This window comes from Chenopodium album, chromosome 5, assembly GCF_948465745.1.
Source record: "Chenopodium album chromosome 5, dcCheAlbu1.1, whole genome shotgun sequence".
In the NCBI taxonomy this organism is placed as follows: domain Eukaryota; kingdom Viridiplantae; phylum Streptophyta; class Magnoliopsida; order Caryophyllales; family Amaranthaceae; genus Chenopodium; species Chenopodium album.
Genome location: NC_137838.1, coordinates 17,604,031 through 17,625,317, shown reverse-complemented (window position 1 = coordinate 17,625,317; position 21,287 = coordinate 17,604,031). Strand labels below are relative to the sequence as shown.

The following is a 21,287-nucleotide window of genomic DNA, read 5'->3' as shown; positions in this document are numbered from 1 at the left end:
CAAGATACTCGTGGAAGACTTGGTTCATCAACGTGCAGAATGTTGCTGGAGTGTTGGTCAGCCCAAACGGCATAACCAACCACTCGAAAGCTCCAAATATGGTGACACAGGTCATTTTGTGTTTGTCTCCTTGGGCAATTCGGACTTGATGATATCCCGACTAAATATCAAGTTTGGTGAAGTACACAACATCACCCAATTTGATCGAATAAATCGGCCTCCAAGGGTATATGATAATGATTCCTCACTGTCATCTTGTTTAAGGCCCGTTAAACGATGCATAATCTCAAATCCCATCTTGTTTCTTCTAGAAGAGAACAGGTGCTCCATACGACGCCTTAGAGGGTCAGATGAACCTGAAATGGAGTAGCTCATCGAGCTGTCTGTACAGTTCCGCTAACTCGGGAGGTGCCATTTGGTAAGGGCTCCGCGCGGGAGGTCTAGCTCATGGCACCAACTCTATGGTATGATCGATGGCTCTCCGAGGAGGAAGTGTTTTTGGAAGCTCCTTAGGAAGAAGGTCGGCAAACTCTTCAAGCAACCCCTTTGATGTGTCTATTTTATATAGCATTTTACCCCCGTCCCTTGGTCGTAATTAGTAGTGTTTTTGACTCTTTAGAGCCATTTTTATTACTAATTGGTGTTTTCTAGTGTTTTCGTATATTTGGTTGACTTTTGCAGGGATTTATGCTTTTGGAGTATTTTCCCGAGTTATTTTGGAGCAATCGCGAGCATTGAAGAAATACGACCATCTTTGAAGCCCAAGGCCGGTTAGAGTCATCGAGCCGGTGATTAAGGGCTCGGTAATTGGGATTCCGAGGTATTTGGACCGAGTATTCAAGTCCTGAAGAGGAAATTCGGATTGGGCCGAGAAATCAAGCCCAATCGAAGTCCGAGCCTCGAAGTGAAGCAAGGGCCCGATCGGGCAAGGAGTGGCACGATCGGGCGCGGTGCGGCGTTGGTGCTGTGCGTGCTTATAGCGCGCCCGATCGTGCGAGCGTCTAGCACGATCGGGCGATGCTGCGGAGAAGGAACACGAAGAAAAAGGCGGGCCCGATCGGGCGGCCCTTCGCCCGATCGGGCGCGTGTTTTTATATAGCCTGATTAGTTTAGTTTTAATTTTTGTTTTAGGAAACGTTTAAGTACGAGATTTGTACGGAATTTTAACGACCTTCTTTCTTAGACTTTCTCTCTCTACTTAGGATTTTTCTCTCTCTTAACTTTTCTCGCAACTCTTGTTCTTAACTATTTTCCATTAATACAGATTAGTTTGGTAACTATTTCTTCTCTTAATCTTAGTTGTTTATTTTATTCATTTAATCATGTCTTACTTTATTGCTTTGATTAGTTTAGTTTTTACCATGTGTGAGTAGTTTAATTCTAGGGTTTATGGGGATCCATAAATAATATGAAGGGGTAATTTGTTGTTGTTAATTATCAATGCTAGATTAATTTCCTATTGATTGATTTAATGCTCTGTGACTAGATTAGGCCTATCTTTTATGCATGAGTATGACAACATTGATTCGAGATTCGACATATGAGAATTAATGTTTAGGTCTAGTTTCAATAGTGTAGGGAATATTTCAAGCATTAAACCCCTAGCTTGAACCCCACTGTGATCATACACTAAAGTACGGTGGCGTCCAAAAGGGAAGAAGATAGAGCAAAAGAGTCGCCAACAAGTTTTAGGAACTTGTAAACCGTTCATAGGATGAAGGTTACACCCCTTAACGATCCAAGAGATCGTCAACTCCATAAGGTCTAGAACCAAATAAGGGTTCGGGGATGAAGGTACAAATCCAACCTAAAAGAGATTGAACCTGCCCTAATAATAGGCCTCTACTTTATTCTGATCGTATTCATGTGCGCTTTCTGATTAACATGCAATCAATAAATTAACTCTAAACCTGTTTAATCTATGTTGGTTGAATATAATGCACAAATAAATCTATTATTGGCGATCACTTGAATTATAATCATATTAACCCTAACAAGATTATTAATTATCTTATTAAGAATGATTACAAGTACCAATTCCCTTTAAACATGCATAAAAGGCGTGATCAAGCAATATAATAAATAATAAAGCAACATAATAAATAATAAAAAATAATAATTATAATCATGTTAAAGCATAATAATAATAGCAAGATCCTAGGCATGATACTAACAAGATTAATAACAAACCCTAGCATGTCACTAAGCATATAAAAATCAAAGCTTTAACCCTAACATGATACTAACAATCATAAATATCTCTACCCTTTTAAAAACCAGAAGTTTGGGGCACTATTTGAAATCTACAGTGTTCTTCCGACTTTGTCCCTCACTTTTTTTTTCCCTTTTTTTTTTGGCCTTTCTTTGGTTTTTCTTTTTTCCAGTTTTGACTCTTCGTCCAAAAAGGGCTGGCTTTTGTTTAGAATTTATAATAGGTTTATTCTTTGGTGATAGTTAGTGAAGTGAATTAAGTAATGGCCTAAGATGCAGCTATCATTAGTGTGAATCAACAAGTTCCTTAGTTTATAATTAATGGGCTAAGATGCAGCTATCATTAGTGTGAATTAACGAAGTGACTTAATTAATGGATAGTAAATATGCTCCTTAGTTTATTTTATACCTATTTTGCATGGGAATAATTATGTTCATTATGGGATGTTAGTGAATTAATGGGTTTATTAGAGAGGAAGGTGGAGGAAGGGATGATTTGGAGTTGCTGATTCAGCATTTGTTGTATTAGCTTACCATGTGTTATTTGGAGTTGGTCATTAAATTAGTGATTAATTTAATATTGATGACTTCTTTTGAAAATAAGTATGTATAATTTAGAGCAGTTTGTATTATGCCTTAGTGTAGAGGATTGATTAGCATAGGAGGTGAGATTCAATCCAGTCAATGAGAGGGGTCATTGGTAGAAATTTGGTCTTCCCTATTTTAGGGATTATTAGAGTGTGCTACTGGTTTTGTTTTTTTGACTGGGAATAGTGTTTAGGACTGTAGATTGCCTATCTTGTACTATTATGTGTATTTTTATTGATGAAAAAAAGATGTATATATATAGAGAGAGAGGGGATTTTGTGGCTTGCCTGTCATTTGCACTCTTTGTTGTATTTGGTTATTTCTTCTTTCTTTTGGTGCTACTAGACTAGACTAGAGAGAAATTGACTGGAAAGAGTTTATAATTGTGAACAAAGAAAGATCAGGTAACTTTAATCTTCTAAGTGCTTCGGATAAATGCATTTGTTGCATATGTGCCTTGTTAACTATTACATTAGCATGTTGAATACGACTACTGCCAACAATCTAATGGACCAGGATCTTAATTATCCATGACACGAGACAATTCCATAAATTACAGGACTGTGGCAGGGACTTTTCCATTAATTAAGTATAATGTTAGTGTTGATGAAAGTGCTTATTTTGTTGCTCTTTTATGAATCGATTTTGATTTGGTCTGTGTAATGAGTTGTTAATGTTCTTTTCTTGCTTTGTTATGGAATATACTCTGAGGTTGTAATGGGGTATAATGTCTGGTTTAGATGTTTTCATTGCTTATTTCATGTGCTTTGCTGTTAAAAGCATTGTCTGTTTAGTTTGGCATTGTTTATAGAATGATGTTATGTATTGATAGGAGAGGAGTGTGTTACTCTGAGTCCTGCTTATTTGTGGTTAGATGATTGCATTCATGGTGGTGAAGTGTTTTTTTTAGAGGGAGACTATGGTCGTTGATTGGACTTTTGTTGTGCTTTGGTGCTAATCTATGTGATCTTGTTATGGGATGTAGATGTAGTATGGAGATATGGTGTTTGCGTTGAGAATTAGGTGTGTCTATGGGGTAAATTAGGTGATCTTTTTTTTTTTTGGGAGGGGGTGGGGTTCCTTTTTTGGCTTTTCAAAGTTGTTGATGCAGTATGCTGGTTAATCTGCTCTTTTGGTGTTATGTGATGTGATTCAATACGTTGAATTGCTTTTCATGTTGTTCTTATCATGATATAGGTTAGTGAAAGAATTTTTTGCTGTTTTGGGCCTTGGCTACTTTGGATGACAAATCTTCTGTTTCATAGGAAATGTTTTATTTAGGTTATAGGTTGTGGCTATTTATGTATTCAGTTACATAAGTGCCTTTAATCATAGAGAAGAACATTCAGTGTGTGTGTTTGTTGTTGCTGTTTTCAGATGCTCTTATAGGGTTTGTATCATAGGTTTGTTGGATGCTATAGAACAGTATTAGGGATTTTTATAGAAGAAAAATATTTATAGTTGCCCTGTGTTTAATGGTTAGTATTGTGGACCTATATATTGAAATTTTACACCTGTATTTACAGGTCATGGACTTGCCACCCACACAAGTAATGATGCCATTTCGTCCTCTTTTGAAGCAAATTACCAAGTACCTGAACTTTCCTGATCCAGATTACCAGTTTGTTGATGATCCAGGGAGCATTGCTTGTGTGGTTGTTCAGACAGATTGCGGTCCGATTGCATCTGTTTACATTGGTGGTTATACTAGCAGTATAGAGGAGTCTTGTGAAGTTGCTGCTAGGAAGGCCGTTTATGATCTTATGAAGAAATATGAAATAGTTGTTGAGGATGTGACTTATTTAAGGAAGCAAATGTATGATCGTTGTGGTCAGTTGTTTTGGTTCAAAAAGGAGGAGCTAGAACGCATTGAGAAGGAGGAACAGAAAGTTTGTATGTATGAGGACCTTTCTTTCGAAGCTGAGAAGAATCATAAGAAGATTGTAGTTGACTTTGTTGTTGTTTTAAGGGCAATCTTTAGGGCTGTTGAGATAAGGTGCACTCCCATTGAAACCATTGAGCATGGTCCTGATCAGTATACTTCTTGGTTTACTGTCATGCCTCATAAAGAAGGGATTGGTTTTCGGTGTTTATTTAGTGAGTATTGTCAGACTGCAACTGCAGCTAAGCAGAGTTTGGCTAGAAAGGCTGTTGACTATCTTAGCGATGTGTTTAACCTTGTCATAGTTGATGCTAATTACAAGGTCACAACTGCTAGATTTGATGCCATCTTATGAACTTTGGAGAGGGAGAGCTATGTAAGCGTGAAGGAACGTGTGTTGGGAATTAAGGAAGAACTGGAACCTTCCACCATTCTTGTTGAACAAGATTGCCTCACTCCACTTGGACAGGAGTTCCAGGTCCCAGTGTCTATCCCACCTGCTCTGCCTCCCAAGAAGCGACTGCTACGACACATATATGCTGAGACATCTCCTGTTGCTGATGATGGCTGTAAGATGGTGTCAGTCTTTCCTGTGCCAGAGGATTTAGCTGGTTATTTTAAGCGTGCAAAGTTTGCTCGTAAGAAATAGGTGCTTTTAGTGTTGCCTGGAACTTAGTGGTGCTGCTGTTGTATTTTCTGGCTACTTTTGCTGGCTGATGTAGCTGGGTCACTATTCTATCACTAGAATTATTAGAAAAACATGTCCTGTTTGTTAGTATGGTATTAGGATCATGTCAAGTGACAATGTGTAGGAATGCTTTTGTGAAAACCATTTCTTCACCTAGGTTTTTGTATAATATTTGATGAACTATTGTAATGGAGCTAATCGAATATGTTTTTCTATCAATTCTATTTGCACTATTGTTTAATTTTTGAAGAAATGCAGCAGTTAGCTTTGTTGTTGTTTTTTTCTTTGCTCACTTATTATATTATTAATCGAACTGTTGTGGTTTAGTTGCTTATTCTGTGTTATATCTGGTAACCAGGATCGATGCATTACAGTTTGTGTTCTTGTGGTGCTATGGTATGATAGCTGCAAATCATACTTTCTTCAGATATGAGTATGGCCTATTGCATATCATCTATCCTTTTAAATAGTTCCATTTTTGAAATTTAATTCTTAGAGTTCTAAATTTGCAAAATCAATTTATAGATCGTTTATTAAGAGAGCCATCGTCTTCAAAAGGATATAACACTAAACGTCTTAAGAGTCTACAATCTGGTTCTCGAGATGAAATAGAAAGGTATATGCATGCTGAAAACTGATTTCCAGTAACATTATTCATATATTAGGGTGATTTCTCTTAGATATATATTAGTTGATTATAACAAAAAGGCTTCTTTATACTTTGACAAATATCTTATATAGTAATTGTGCACTATGCTACTGTTGTTTTTCTAGGCTGCAGCCTCTTCCTGCTCCAAAGCGTCCAAAGACATCTAAACCGAAGCAGCCTGTTACAAGTAACTTAGTCTATATCTAATCTCATGTGAACTCTTATTGATATTAACCAATTATAATAGAGATGTAGAAATATTTTATATTTGTATTGTCTATTACAATTAAGATATATATATGTATATATATATATATATATATATATGAATTTTCTGGAAATGTGTAATGGAAACAGGAATTCCTGATGCAGCAATTGGTGGCAAATTACCTGCAGAACCCTATCAGCTTGCTTCTCCTACTGAGTGTTCTAAGTGTGGAGCACGTAAATTTTCTTTTGAAACACCCCATTTTTGCTGTGGTGATGGTGAAGTTAGGATTGCAGTAAATGAGTACCCTGCAGAGCTTGTGAGGCTGTTGACCTCTATGGATGAAGATGCTAAACATTTCAGGCAATACATACGTTTGTATAACAACATGTTTTCATTTACATCATTGGGCGGAAAATTTGATGCTAAGACCAAAAAAGGAATTTATGTTTTTAAATTACATGGTCAGCTATATCATTATATTCCCTATTTACTTCCTGGAAAAGAAGGGCCTAAATACATGCAACTCTATTTTTACGATGGTGAGCTTGAAGCACAAAAACGGCAAGGTTGTTTTCCAGAGCTAAGGCAGGATGTATTAGCTATTCTGATGGAAATCACTAAGATAAACCCTTATGCAAGGTTCTTTCGTTCCCTAAGAGAGATCCAAGTTACAGAAAGTACACAGATTTTGATAAACAAGACTACTGTGCCAGATCAACGCGTGTACAATGCTCCTTCTACTGATGAGGTTGCTGTCATATGGCCGGAAAATACATCTTCCTGTGAGTCCGAGAGTCCTCATATTTTGGTGACGGCAAAAAAAAATCCATCTGAGCACAATCCATCTCGGGTTGATTTATCTGAAGAAGACTATGCACTTAATGATGATTCAGCTAGAGACAAATCGTGTCATAGAATTATGCACTATTACGGCTGCTATGATCCTCTACAATATCCACTGCTTTTTCCACATGGTGATTGTGGATGGACTCAGGGTCTAAAAAAGATGTCTGCAGGAGGAAGGCAACAGCTACAATCACAACCTGATCCAGTTTCTTCTTGCAGTGTTCACACAGCTGAACAGCTGCTTGAAGAGGAAGCAAGACGTACGTGTACTCTTTACCTTTTTTTTCTATACAAATTTCTTGCATGGACCTTTTTGAAGTACTAGGTACTAGGTCTGTCATTGGATTCTATTACCCAATGCTGCATTTATAACCTATACTATCTTACTCAAGTGTGTTGCAGAGTTTATCTGGACATGTTGTTTCCTGTAGTTTTAAAATTGCTGTTAGTGTTTGGTACAGACTTGATGCCTAAATTTCTATTGACAATGCAATTTTTGTAATTAAGAATATAAGCTCTTTGTTTCACTACTGTTTCTGGATTCTGCTGCTCCAAATTCAAATAGATTTAAGTGCTATAATGAAATTATGACCTTACTTAGTTGTTTACTACATCAGTACGGGGTCATGACTCAAACATCTGAAACATATTATCTCTGGGATATTTTCTCATCTGTGGTATAATTATATGGAATTGTGTATCAAATACTTAGATTCCTTAGTCAAACTATATTAAGCCTCTTAGTCTGAGTGCTAATATTAAGCCTCTTAGTCTAAGTGCTAATATAAAAAAAAATTCTTAGTCAAACAGAAAGGCCTCATATATGTGCTTATATTAAGCTTCTTCTGTTGCTAAAATAACAAATACATGCATAAGCTCACTATCTACATTGCTGCTAGATGCAGCTTCATAGTGTAACACCTATCAAGAGTCTATAAGGCCAAGTAAGATGATATGTTAGAAAAAAAGGGGTCCCTTTTGTAGATAATTATATTTACACATGCAATTTAGCTAGGTATATTGTCAACAGTATTTTTGGGTAGTTTTAAAAATTTTAACACAGAGTCTGCATTTACAGGTGCAAGTGGAGGCTCATCCAAAAAAGATAAAAATATTTCAGCTAGGGAATACTATGCATACAAGCTTCAATGTAGGCCAAATAATATATTGCTAAGAATAGGCAGGTGCTTTCAACAATACATAGTAGTCTAGTAGATATGTATGTGAAGGTGGAGAATACACGGTTAGATTTTTTCGTAGAAATCAACAAACCATAAGAGCAGATGTATATCAAGGGATCCTTGATACTATTGATTGTGGCGAAAACTGTGCAGCAAATGTGGGTCGTCGAGTGATATTACCTCCAACATTCATTGGTGGCCCTAGAGATCTAACAAAGAGATATTTAAATTCAATGTCCTTAGTCCAGCGATTTGGTAAGCCTGATTTGTTTATTACAATGACTTGTAATGCAAACTGGCCTGAAATCAAACAGGAACTAGCTATTGGAGAGAAGGCACAGGATAGGCCAGACATTGTTGCGCGCATTTTTAGAGCAAAGGTTCTTGCTCTAAAGCATCAGATTAAAAAGAAGAAAGTGTTTGGAGAGGTTGCAGCAATGATCTATGTCATTGAATTTCAGAAAAGAGGCTTACCTTATGCTCATTTTCTGATCATTCTACATCAAGATTATAAAATCAAATGCCCTGCTGACTTTGATAAATTTGTGTGTGCTGAAATACCATCAGTTGATAAGGCTCACCTCAGGAAAGTCATTCTAAAGCACATGATGCACGGTCCATTTGGTCATTTAGATCCAGAGTGTCCTTGCATGAAACACAAGGAAAGCCCGAACCGTTGTAAATATGGCTACCCTAAACAATTATGTGATGAAACAAGGAATAGCAGTGATGGATATCCATTGTATCGGAGAAGAGACACAGGGGAGATTGTTACAATCAGAAAAACAGCTATGGATAATAGATGGGTCATCCCATATAATCCATATCTTTCATCATATTTCAATTGTCATTTGAATGTTGAAATGTGCTCTACTACAGAGGCAGTCAAGTATCTATACAAGTATGTTTATAAGGGCCATGATAAAATATATTTCACTGTTGTTCAATCTACAGATGCTTTGCCTATCCAGGATGAAATACAACAGTATCAATCAGGTCGATGGGTTTCTCCTTGTGAAGCTGCTTGGCGCCTTTTTGGTTTTGATTTATACGAAATGCACCCACCTGTTTTGCCACTCCCTGTGCACTTACCCAACTCACAGCTGATACAGCTTAGGCCTCATGAGCAGCTTACATTAGTGGTTTCAGATAGCAAGCGTTCCAGGACTTGTCTCACATAATTTTTTCGGATGAATTGTAGCCTTCCAGCTAGGACAGGTTGGTTGTATAATGAGTTTTCTGAGCACTACCGCTGGGATGCATCTACCAAATATTGGTACAGACGACAGAATAAAAAAATAGTCATTGGTAGATTAGCATTTGTTGCACCTTCAGAAGGAGAGAGGTACTATCTCAGATTGTTGTTGCACAATGTTAGGGGTCCAAAGTCATTTGAAGACTTGCGAACAGTTAATGGTCATCTATGTGACACTTTTCAACAGGCTGCACTCAAACTAAGGCTATTAGAAGAAGATGATTCGGTTGATTTATGTTTGAAAGAAGGCTGTGCAGTTCAGATGCCAATAGAAGTTCGTAAGCTCTTTGCTACTGTATTAATCTTCTGCCAGCCTAGCAGCCCTATTTCTCTTTGGATAAAATACTATAGCTTCTTGTCTGAAGATTTTAGACATAGGTATGCTTCTGATCCACATAAAGTCAGAGTTCATACTGTTAAATCAGTTGAGTGGTTTTTGGAGTCAATGGGGAGTTCTCTTGCTGCATATGGATTAGACCATTTAGTTCAACCTGATGATGATGAAATGCGAAGAACAAAGGATATACAAGATGCATTGAATGCTCCAATACCTGATCAGTGTTTAGAATGTAAAAACCAGTTAAATCAGGCTCAACGGGAAGCATTTAATGTCATAATGTATCATGTCACAGGACAAAAACCTGGAGCATTTTTTATAGATGGTCCTGGAGGAACAGGAAAAACTTTCTATATAATGCTTTGTATGCAGAAATAAGACTGATGAACAAAATTGTACTGCCAACAGCTACATCTGGTATAGCTGCAGCTAATATTCCTTCCGGGAGGACTGCACATTCGCGATTTAAGATTCCCCTGGATCCTCTTGAGTCACTTGCCTGTAATGTGCCTAAACAAGGCAGTCTAGCTGCATTGCTAAGAGAAACATCACTGATCATTTGGGATGAAGCTTCAATGGCGAAAAGGAAAATGTTGAATCGCTTGATGTGTTGCTCAGAGATATCTGCAATCCAGACTTATTATTTGGAGGTAAAATTGTTGTATTTGGAGGAGATTTCAGACAAGTACTTCCAGTAGTCCCACGCAGAACACAACGTGAAGCAGTTGCAGCTAGCTTGGTTAGTTCTCCTTTATGGCCACTTTTAACTAAGTTCAGGTTAACAGAAAATATTCGAGCTAGACATGATCCAGCATATGCAGCCTTTTTACTCGCACTGGGAAATGGAGAGTTGCAGGATGCTGAAACTGCATTTGTGCAATTGCCACCAGAGATTGTGCAGCCTTATGATGTTGCCATGCCAAAAGATATGCAGCTGACTTCAGTTGCCTTCCCATAAATGGATATGTCGCCCTTTAGTGCAGATATATTTACATCCAGAGCTATATTAACACCAATTAATGATGATGTAGATATGATAAATACAATCTTGATAGATAAGTTTCCAGGTGAAGCAATGACTTACAAGAGTTATGATTCGATGATTGATGATAATTGTTCCATCTATCCCACTGAATTCCTAAATAAGCTATGTCCTGGTGGCATGAGCCCTCACGAGCTTAAACTGAAACCCAACAGTCCAGTTATCCTACCGCGTAACATCCTACCATCATCTGGTCTCTGCAATGGAACCCGCTTGATCTGCAAAAGATTTTTCCCAAACCTCATTGAATGTGTTATTGTTGTTGGCCATCACAAGGGAGAGCATGTGTTGATACCTAGAATTAATCTGAGGCCCTCAGAATCTTCAGGTTATCCTTTTCAATTTCAGCGGAAACAATTCCCGTTAAAGCTTAGCTTTGCAATGACCATCAACAAGGCTCAGGGGCAAACACTTAATAAAGTTGTTGTTTATCTTCCGCGCTCTTGCTTCTCACATGGACAGCTATATGTTTCCCTCTCTCGAGCTCGACAAGCAGCTAATGTTACAGTTATAGTTGCCATAGATGCTGATTAGCCAGATTTAGGTCATGTCAAGAATGTGGTCTCCTATGATATTCTTCATATGGCTGGCATCATCTAGATGCATAAGTAAGTGATATCATTTTAGCTTTTCATATCATGGTCCTCTCTCATTTGTATAGCATTCAGAATCACTCATCTGAATCAAACGACTGATTGACTAATCATTTTTCATTAATGATTTTGCTGTAGGCTTAAATGCCCTGAAATTTTAATTCAGTTTGAAGTATTCTATATTCTCCAATCAACTCAGAAAATTTAGCAGAGGTTTTAGATTACTATTCTAATCTAGGGTCAGCTTCTGTAATTGACAAATATCTTTTGTATTGCATTTTCTATTGGCCAAATAGTGTTGCAACCACAATTTTTGGATAATTTAGGAGGATTACTCATCATTTGCTGGTGATATGTATCTTTGTTAGACAAACATCCTATTCTGATATTCTACTTTGATAATCATAATATGTACATTGATGCACTAAGTAGCACATTTAACACATAGCTTGTGCTATAATGATAATCTGAACAAGATAATCCTCAGTCCTATAGAATAGCTGTTCACATATCGCGATGACGCATTTTGACAGATTTTAAGCTTCATCATATCTAAAAATGCAGTAAGTAAAAAATGACACAGACAACCAATCTAATACCTCTTAATCTAAAGGAAAAATCAAAATGTGCTTCTGTTAAATCAGAACAACAATCTAAACTATATTTCTTACTAGAAGAATTTTAAATTGAGGAAAAAGTACATAGGCAACAAATGCTATTAGTCAAGTAATTTCAGGAAAAAAGGTGTGGCAAAAAAAGGAATTAGAATTATAGAATTCATACACAAGAGATGTAATCTTTTCTTGTATTTGAAATGCATGTGATAGGAACAGTAGAATTAATCAAACAAAACTCTTACAAAACATGAATTATATATTTTAAAGCTAAAAAATAACAAATAAAAGTACAAATACAAATGCATATCAAAATATTGTGTAGGTACATGCTATACATCTATAAACATGCAACCATCTTTTTAGGGAGTAAGCTTGCTGATTTTATGTAAGAAAAATACAACAAAACACTGTTGCTGTAAATAGTAGAGTTGAATCCTGGTTTTCTTCTTTGATTTTCTCTTTACATCAAAGTGTACTATAAAAACACTAAACCATTTATGTTGCTTGTATAAGTCATTGTGTCAGCAGTAATCAACAAGAAAAAAAACTCCCAAAAAAAAGCAACTAAAGAAAAATAGCCAATTACAAAAGGAAGAAGTGATATTCTTGAGTATTAGCATTAAATCCTCTGCTTCTACACAGGTATATTCAGCCTATATTCTATTTAAATTCTTTAAATTATTCTACAGCTTCCATTAATTTCATGCCAAACTACTGCTACGTAAACATGCTCCCATAGATTACATATGTGCTATCATTTATTGTATGAAAAATGCTTGTAGCTATTATATGAGAACAAAAAGTTGTTGTTTGTCTGTATTATTGCTTCCTAATTTCACATACCATATATGCTACTACAATGCTACATTCCTGTATTTTAACTACCCAAACAACCTACCATTTGATGTTAGCAAAATTAGTTTGGCATTATAAATTCACCTTCACATAATTAGCTTTGATTTTCAGACATGCTTAGTCTTCCACCATTAGACTACATGTATACCTTTTCCATCTAATATTAATTAATAAAAAATAGCTAATACCAATAATGTGAAGATCCTCTAAGCATAATTTTCACCGCTAAATTTATACATTATCGATCTCCAATAGAATTAAACCGAGTTTGTTTACCATGTTTGACCCTAATTCTATCATAATGTGGTAAAAAAAAATAAAAAAATACTTCACATATTAGATCAGAACTGATATATTCCTTGTATTGTATTCTATAAAAATTCAAGCTATTCTACACATTTGGTAATTTTAATCTAGGTCACTATCAGCTTAACATCCAATTATACATTGAAAATGTGTTGGCGATTGTTGTTTACAGCATTGTGGCTATTATGTAAAAGGAAAGGTCATTATTTTTCTATCTACAAATTACATTAAGTATACCATCTGAGTGATTTGATTATGTGGTTAGCGTCTAATGTTTCGCTGAATGACACTTAAATTATTGAACCATAGCATAGTCAGCCATCCCAAATTAACTAATACATTGACATTGAGACTATTTCCTCAAAAGATCTGAGTTCAAGGAATAGGTGATCATTCTGATTGTTGCATTCTATTTAGTATAGCCTTTATGCATTTAATTTTTCACTTTTGATTTAGGTTAAGCATTTTATGTAACATCTTATGTGTATAAATATAGAGGATCTAACTTCTGTTTAGTTAATATCTAAAACCACAAATATTCATTTAGTAACTTGTTCTAAAAAACAAAAACATGCATGTGTATATCATTATAGAGGTTTCTCATCCTTTATCATTTGTTAGCTTATAACAGTCTTCACATAAAGCCCAACCTTACTTACCTTTGTGATTGTGTTTATAGAATACCTTGTTATGGCACCGCAACGAAAATTTCTCGACGAACTTGATGCATCAAGTAAATCATACAAGGTTAAAGTCAATATTGCAGAAAAAAGGCAGAAAGCAAGAGTCTGAAAAAAAAATACTTTACCATTACATTATTCTGCAAGATGATAAGGTACCAGTCACACATACCATATAGAAGCATACACATAGCTTATAACAAATCCTAATGTATATTCATATAATATAAGATGCAATTTTGGTTCTTTTTGCAGAAAAATCGCATGAAGATGACCTTATTTGGGGATCAAATTGATGCCTATAAAGATGTTATCTTGTTTAGAGGGAACTATGATATTGCTAATGCCTTAATAAGGCCATTAGATCCACAATATAGAGCTAGAGAATCAGATCTTCCATTTCAAATGACCATAAGCAGCAGGACTCTGATACAATCTCTGGATCCTAAAGGAGAACAAGTTTTTCCAAGATACCAATCTCTTGCTTCTATTCCTAGAGTTTCTACTGATGATGTTCTCCATGGTACAAAAGCTACTTGAACCAAGAACTTGAGAGTCTATTCTTTAATAGTCCAGTTTCCAGTATGCAATTTGCTCACACATTCTCTTCTTCTGTAGATGTTCTTGTTATTGTCCTGTATGCTGCGGATGAACCAAGGAAAATTGTGACAACCCTGAATAAAGAATCTTCTGTTCGCGACTTAATGGTGATAGATCACAGGTGCTTGCTTCATGACTTATGCAAACAAAGTCTGATTACAACATTACCATAATTATAATTATTCCAGACTGACTCTATGCATTCATTTTCAGCACTGATTCTCCAGTGAAGATATGCACTTGGAATGATTTATCTGGAAAACAATGTGATGCTCTTGTTTCTGACTGCGACAATTTCAAAGTCGTTGGGATCACAGCTCTGCGTCCAATCACTCGCAAAGGTAGTCCACAGAACAGGCTAATAAATATATACTTACCCTCACTTTTAAAATTTTTATTTATGATCCGTATAATCACATCTTTTATGTTTCTCAAATCATAGGCTTTCAACTTGAATCATCCATGTCTACTGTAATAATTGAATCCCGTTGAAGGTGAAAAGGCAGCTGCTCTCACTGAATGGTATGCTACTCACCATATATTTGTTGCATGAACTAATATGAAATATCTAAGCTTCATTCGTGCTAATGAAATCGCTCAATACCAGGGCAAGAAAGCATCGTACTGTTCTAATCGAACATCAGAACAGAGTTACAGCTGCTTGGAATCCACTTGCAGAAAGAACTTTGACAACAATAGCTCACATCAAAACCAAAAAGGTAGACACATACTGTACACCGTCTCTATGCAGCCACTATACATTCTGCTTTGTTTTAGGTTACTAGCTTTGAGATGCTTTATGCTTGTATGCTTTTAAAGCCAACACATTAAACGTCGACATTATGCTAATATTTAGATTGATGATGTAGTCTGCAAAAACCCTTCCACAAGAGATTTATTGGCTTAGAGTTACAGCATCAGATATTCAATATGACAGACTTAGAACATACATAGGGTGTTCTTACTGTGGAAAGCGAACACAGCTACCACTTGGATCAGTTTATGGATGTGTGGCTTGTGAGAGAAATGAAGTATCTGCTACATACAGGTAAAAACTACCAGTAGATTACCCTGAATAAGAAGAACAGTATATCCTAAGAACTTAAACTGACACAAATTCTTCAAAATTTGCAGAGCTACTATAACTTTTACTGCTTCAGATGGAACAGGAGCACTGCAGCTTACTACATTCACTGAAAACTCAATCCCACTGCTTGGCATGTCAGCTGCAGATATCTACCACATGAAGGCACTGGTAAATAGTCCACAGCTCTGACTTCGTATCAATAGTTTTTGTTCTGTGTTATTGCTTCTAAATTTCACACAATATATATGCTGCTATAATGCTACATTCCTGTATTTTAGCTATCCAAACAAGCTACCATTTGAGATTAGCAAAATTGGTTACACATTATTAATCCAAGTTTTACATAATTAGCTTTCATTTTCACTTTAGATCTATCCATATTTCAGGATGATACTACCAAGTTCAGCCAAATAGCTAATAGGCTACGCAGTACATACTTCTTGCTTAAAATTGGGCCTACAACTGCTCTAGAGCAGAATAAAGTGCTGCAATGGGGCATAAAAGGTGTGGAGGTGGAACACACTATCACAGTTGATGATGCAGGGACTACTTCTGTACCTGTTACTACAGGGACTGGTTCTAAAAAAGCAGGTACCAAAGACGATACAAAAGGGAGTGAAACTAAGGAGGACTCTACATGTGCAGCCAAACATGGGCAAAACATCAGCAAAACCATAAAAAAAGAAACAGTTGAAGCCTATGACCTATCAATCTTCAGCCAAGAAGAAGAAGATGCTTGCTTACTGGTGGAATCAATGGTTGCAGCACAGAAAGCAACTCAGTCAACCACAGAAGATTCTGGATCCAAAAGGAAAAGACTCGATTATGGTGATGAATCTGAAACTGCTACACCAGAAAAAGATATCCTTGAACATCAAGTGGATTCAACAATCAAGCCTGCAAGCATCATGAAAGAGAAAGAAAGCACTCCAGCCTCTCGTGCAGCACTTAAGGGTAAAGGTGTTACCTACGACACATACACCATTTCAGCTGAAGAAAGGGTAACTGTAAAGCAGGAAAAGGACAGCAAAAGACGAGCCCTCGTGTTTGAGGATGACACCTCTGATGACCTTTAAGAAAAAAAAAAGTCCGGACAGATCAGTTGGGTAACAGCTTCACTAATTGAATCTTTTGCTATGTACATACTTATTAAAGGTATGCATAAGTATTATGTATCATGTGGCTATTATAAAAGACAAGTATGATCAGCCTGCTTGTCTTTGAATAATACCACATGTATAAAAACAATATCGGTTATGGTTAAACCTTTTGAAGGCTATGGTCTTGGAAAGGAACAAACCTTGTAAAAATACTTGTTCCTATACAACACCAAGTGCTAAACTGTCAGCTTTGACACGCGACCTAATCAAGCTACCTTTTGTTGTTTGATTGGTTAGATAGGCCACGGAACCCATCAGACATAATGAACTTATATAAGAACAAGTCTACTATAGCACTTGTTCTCATATAAGACTGCATCTTAACATAATCTTTTTCTATCTACTTGCTTAGTACTGTGTATCTAGAATATTAGAAGAATTAGGCTTTGTATTCCAGTTATTGTAACCAGTGGCTCTCTACTTATGCTATCAGGATAATGTGATGTGTTATTATGGTTAAAGATTTCAATCTATCTTCTTTATCTTACTTTGGAAATCATATAACTTATACGCTATTATTCTTTACCGCATTTATCCAAATCATCGACCCAACATTGATTGATAAGTAGCAACATAAGGTAGAAAAATTTAGCAACAAAACATAGGCATTATAGCTGACTCACAGCAATATAAAGCAAAGCATAAAATATAACAATACCCCTTGATGACAAATTACGTAGATAGAAGATTGATAAACCATAGATAATGTCATATTTTAATAATTACAAAATCCTATTTTCCTAAATACTTACACACAGAAATAAAAGATTTATTATTCTGAGTATAAATGCTTGTTATGGTTTAGTAGTCCAAATGCTTATAAATAGCTTATCGTGCAGCACTTTAAAAGCAAACCTAATAATTTATACCAATTCAGCACCATTATCTCAACTTCCCTAAATCGGCATAGTTGCATAGCTTACAGCATTACACATTCTTATAAGAGTTCAGCATAGCCATTGATCTCATGAATCACATACTAATTTTGTTAAAATAAAAAGATATCCACAAATCTAATCATAACCTCCTACTTATACCCTTATATAACCTTTAAATCTTTCCTTTGCTCATATAGAAAATAGTCCCAAAAATCTGTTTATGCTACATATACAATGCAGATAAGTTCATCCCAAATCAAACACAGAGTTAAAATAAAGGTTTTACTCAAAAACAGATACAGCCTACTATCAAAATTATACTACCAACAAAAAAATACAAACCATTATCAAGCATAATAAACAGTGCAAGAAAAAAATATAAATAAGATCCATTTCTCATCCAAAATCACTATTTTTTATAATAAGCATCATTACACCCTACTTCTTTCTTCATAGTTATATTTACAAAACCTTCATTGGTACAGACTTTGAAAGCATAGACTAATATACCAAAAAAAGCCAATAAAACTCTAAAGTCATCCTAACATTTCAAAAGTTTACCCATAAACAACCTTCCCAAAATAAGCAAAAAACAACTCCTACACTCAATCTTTCACATTAAGCTTTTTAATCAGAAATTTTCATACGAAACATAGAAGAGTCTTCAGTTGTTTTGTGATTTCCTTCCACACAGTTCCCAGAATCAAAGCCCGAACCACTATCACCATCATCATTGCTCCTAGATTCAGTTTCCCCATCCTCTGGGTCTGCAACCACTTTTTTCATCCTCTCAGTCTCAGAATCAAAAACCGCATCACTTTCCCCATCTTTATCAGTCTCCTCCTCTTCTTCACATTCATCTTCGTCTTCTTCAGATTCTTCACCTCCCTCTTCTGCTTCTCCTGCTTTCTTCTCAGCATCTTCCTTGATCTCAACTTTTTCCTTACTTTCCACTCCATAATCTTTTGTCTCACCACCTTTCTTTCTTTTCTTTTTATCTTCATCACTGTCTGACTCAACAATGATCACCGGCCATTCTCCACAGTCATCCCTCTCAATTCCTCGCTTCCGCTTGTTGCTCGGTTCTCCTTTTTCTTCAGTCCTCTCCGCTTTTGACATTCCTTGTTCTAGCAATTTCAGATGACTATTCATCTTCATTTCCATACTCATAACATAGACTCGGAAACTTGCAACATTCTGCTCCTGTGACCTAGCCTGATTTGGCCTCCAGATTGGAGGTGCAAAGACTTTCCCAGAAGTAGACGTGCTATCAGTGCTAGCCATTGTTGTTGGTAAGATGCAAGCACAAAAACACAGAGAAAAAGGAAAGATGAAGCAAAAAAAAAGAAAGGAAAGACAGGAAAATGAAAGACAAGACAGCATAGCAAAGCAAAATTTATACACCACGCAAAAGAGGATTTCAACTGACCAACGAGAGGAAGTCTAACAGTCATGACAAAATCTAGAAACAATAAAAGAACTTATGACTTACAAATTACAACTTTTCAGCTTCTTTACAAATTTTTTAGATCAAGTACAACTTTTCGACTTCTTAGATGATCATATCTTATATATATTCTATAACTGTACGTACAATTACAATTCTAAAAAGAGTAATTCGTAATTAATTCGTAATTCGTAACATTTCTTACATACACAATATCTACACACACGTGTGTTAGTAATATTTTTAATATAAAATTTGTGTTGCTAAATTTGTAAAAGCGCACAAATTTTGGATAAAAAACAAAACGATTAGCACAACTAATATTTAAGCGATTTAATTAAAATAACACAAAGTTCTTAGCATTTTAATATCGAAACCATAATCTACCTTACCCAGATTATAATTTTGCGTATTAAACGCTAAAAAAGAACCAAACTAGAATAACAATTACAATTTTCGCTGGATTTTAAAAAGTATGTACTAGCATGGATACTCGGAACCAAAAACGATATCGCATCAGTAAACTATCACTTCCTACATTTTAGAACCCGATGAGACGAATTACTACTCCACACAAAATAAATTATATCAGTACAACCCATCTATTTAACAATATCATTACTCAAAAATAATCCGTGTTTATTGGGCTATTGCGCGCGCCGCGCGCGATGGCTCAACTAGTTAGGAAAAACATAAAAGGCATCATACTTTTAATCATACTTAATATTAAAGTCACCCTAGACATGATACTAGGAATTTATTGTTGTCACCCTAAACATCAAATTAAGGAAAACATCCTAACATGATACTAGGAATCAAAATAACAATCTAAGCATGATTTCTATATCATAATATCAATTAAACCATTAAAGTACTTACTTGGATGCCTCGTACCTCTTTCTAATAACAAAATACACACGTTAGTAACTTCAAGGAAAATAATAAACAAACAATTAAATTAAATAATTGAAATAGAGATTTGGGACCAAACCCTCGGAAATTAAACCTTTCACGTCTAGAGCGAAGGCAACTTCGAATATGGCTAGGTGTATCTAAGTCTTGCGAATGCGGAATTTTGTATTTGAGAAAAGGCTAGTTTAGAAAAAGAGAGAGAGAGAGAGAGAGAATAATCAAGAAAATCTTGATGAGAGTTGGTGAATGAAAACGGAGTTTTTACAACGTTATTTATAGAGAAAATCAGCCAAAAAGATAAAATTAACAAAACAGAGCATTGGCGCAACTGAAACAGAGCTGGCGCCAACATTAGGCTATTGGCGCCAAGCGCCAACACTAGCGCCAGGCGCCAATGCTGGCGCCAGGCGCCAATGCTGGCGCCAGGCGCTACAGCTGGCGTTTGGCGCTGATTTCAGAAATTCACGCGTTTTTGTTTTTATCATATCTTTTGATCCAGAAGTCCAAATAAGGCATATAATATGTCGTTGGAAAGATTTTAAAGTCTACTTTCCAACCCAATTAGAATCAGATTAAAATATTTTTTAGATAAAAAGTTATGGCCAAAATAGTTGAAGGGTGTCAGTTTTGGATAAAGTTTCATGTCTCATTCATATCTTTTTCGTTATAACTCGGAATTAATACTATAATATATCATTGGAAAGATAATTTCAAGATCTATCCAACCATATAAAATTTGGATAAATATTATGAGGCACGAAAATAAAATCTGAATATATTCCACTTCGTACAAAACAAGGATTCTTAAAAGGAGTAGTTTTATTCAATTTCAAACTCTTTAAAACATAATTATCAATCCTGACTCCATTAGGATTTAAAAGAACCTCCTAGAGTATTCTAAAAGACTATAATAAATCCTAATATATTTAGGAATGATAATTAATAATAGGCCCTCCTCTAGATCATTGGCCGCATATAAAAACCAAATCGGGCCTAGTTTAGTATTTTGGCCATAACTTCCTCAATATTCATCGGAATTGGGCTTATAATATATCGTTGGAAAGGTCTTTTCAAACCCCATCCAACTACACCATTATTGGATCCTTATCATGGACTAACCAAACTGGATTGACTATTTTCTTAAAATAAGTTTTCAAAAACAGAGAGAAGAGAAAAGAATTAAAACTATCCGCAACACTAAACTTTCCACACTTTCACTTCATTCGATTATGATTCGACGTGAAAGGTACTCATCACTGGGT

General features: G+C 35.8%; 1 protein-coding gene across 1 annotated transcript; it reads left to right on the top strand.

Moving 5' to 3' along the window:
* The first annotated feature begins 10,806 nt into the window (after nt 1–10,806).
* Nucleotides 10,807–11,424, top strand: LOC145632682 (uncharacterized). Its single transcript, XM_081685029.1, has one exon. The coding sequence runs from the start codon at nt 10,807–10,809 to the stop codon at nt 11,422–11,424; it is 618 nt and encodes a 205-aa protein (XP_081541155.1).
* Nucleotides 11,425–21,287: the final 9,863 nt, after the last annotated feature.

Excerpts from the sequence above, each read along its gene's own strand:
- LOC145632682 (XM_081685029.1), top strand. The coding sequence starts at position 10,807 with ATGGATATGTCGCCCTTTAGTGCAGATATATTTACATCCAGAGCTATA.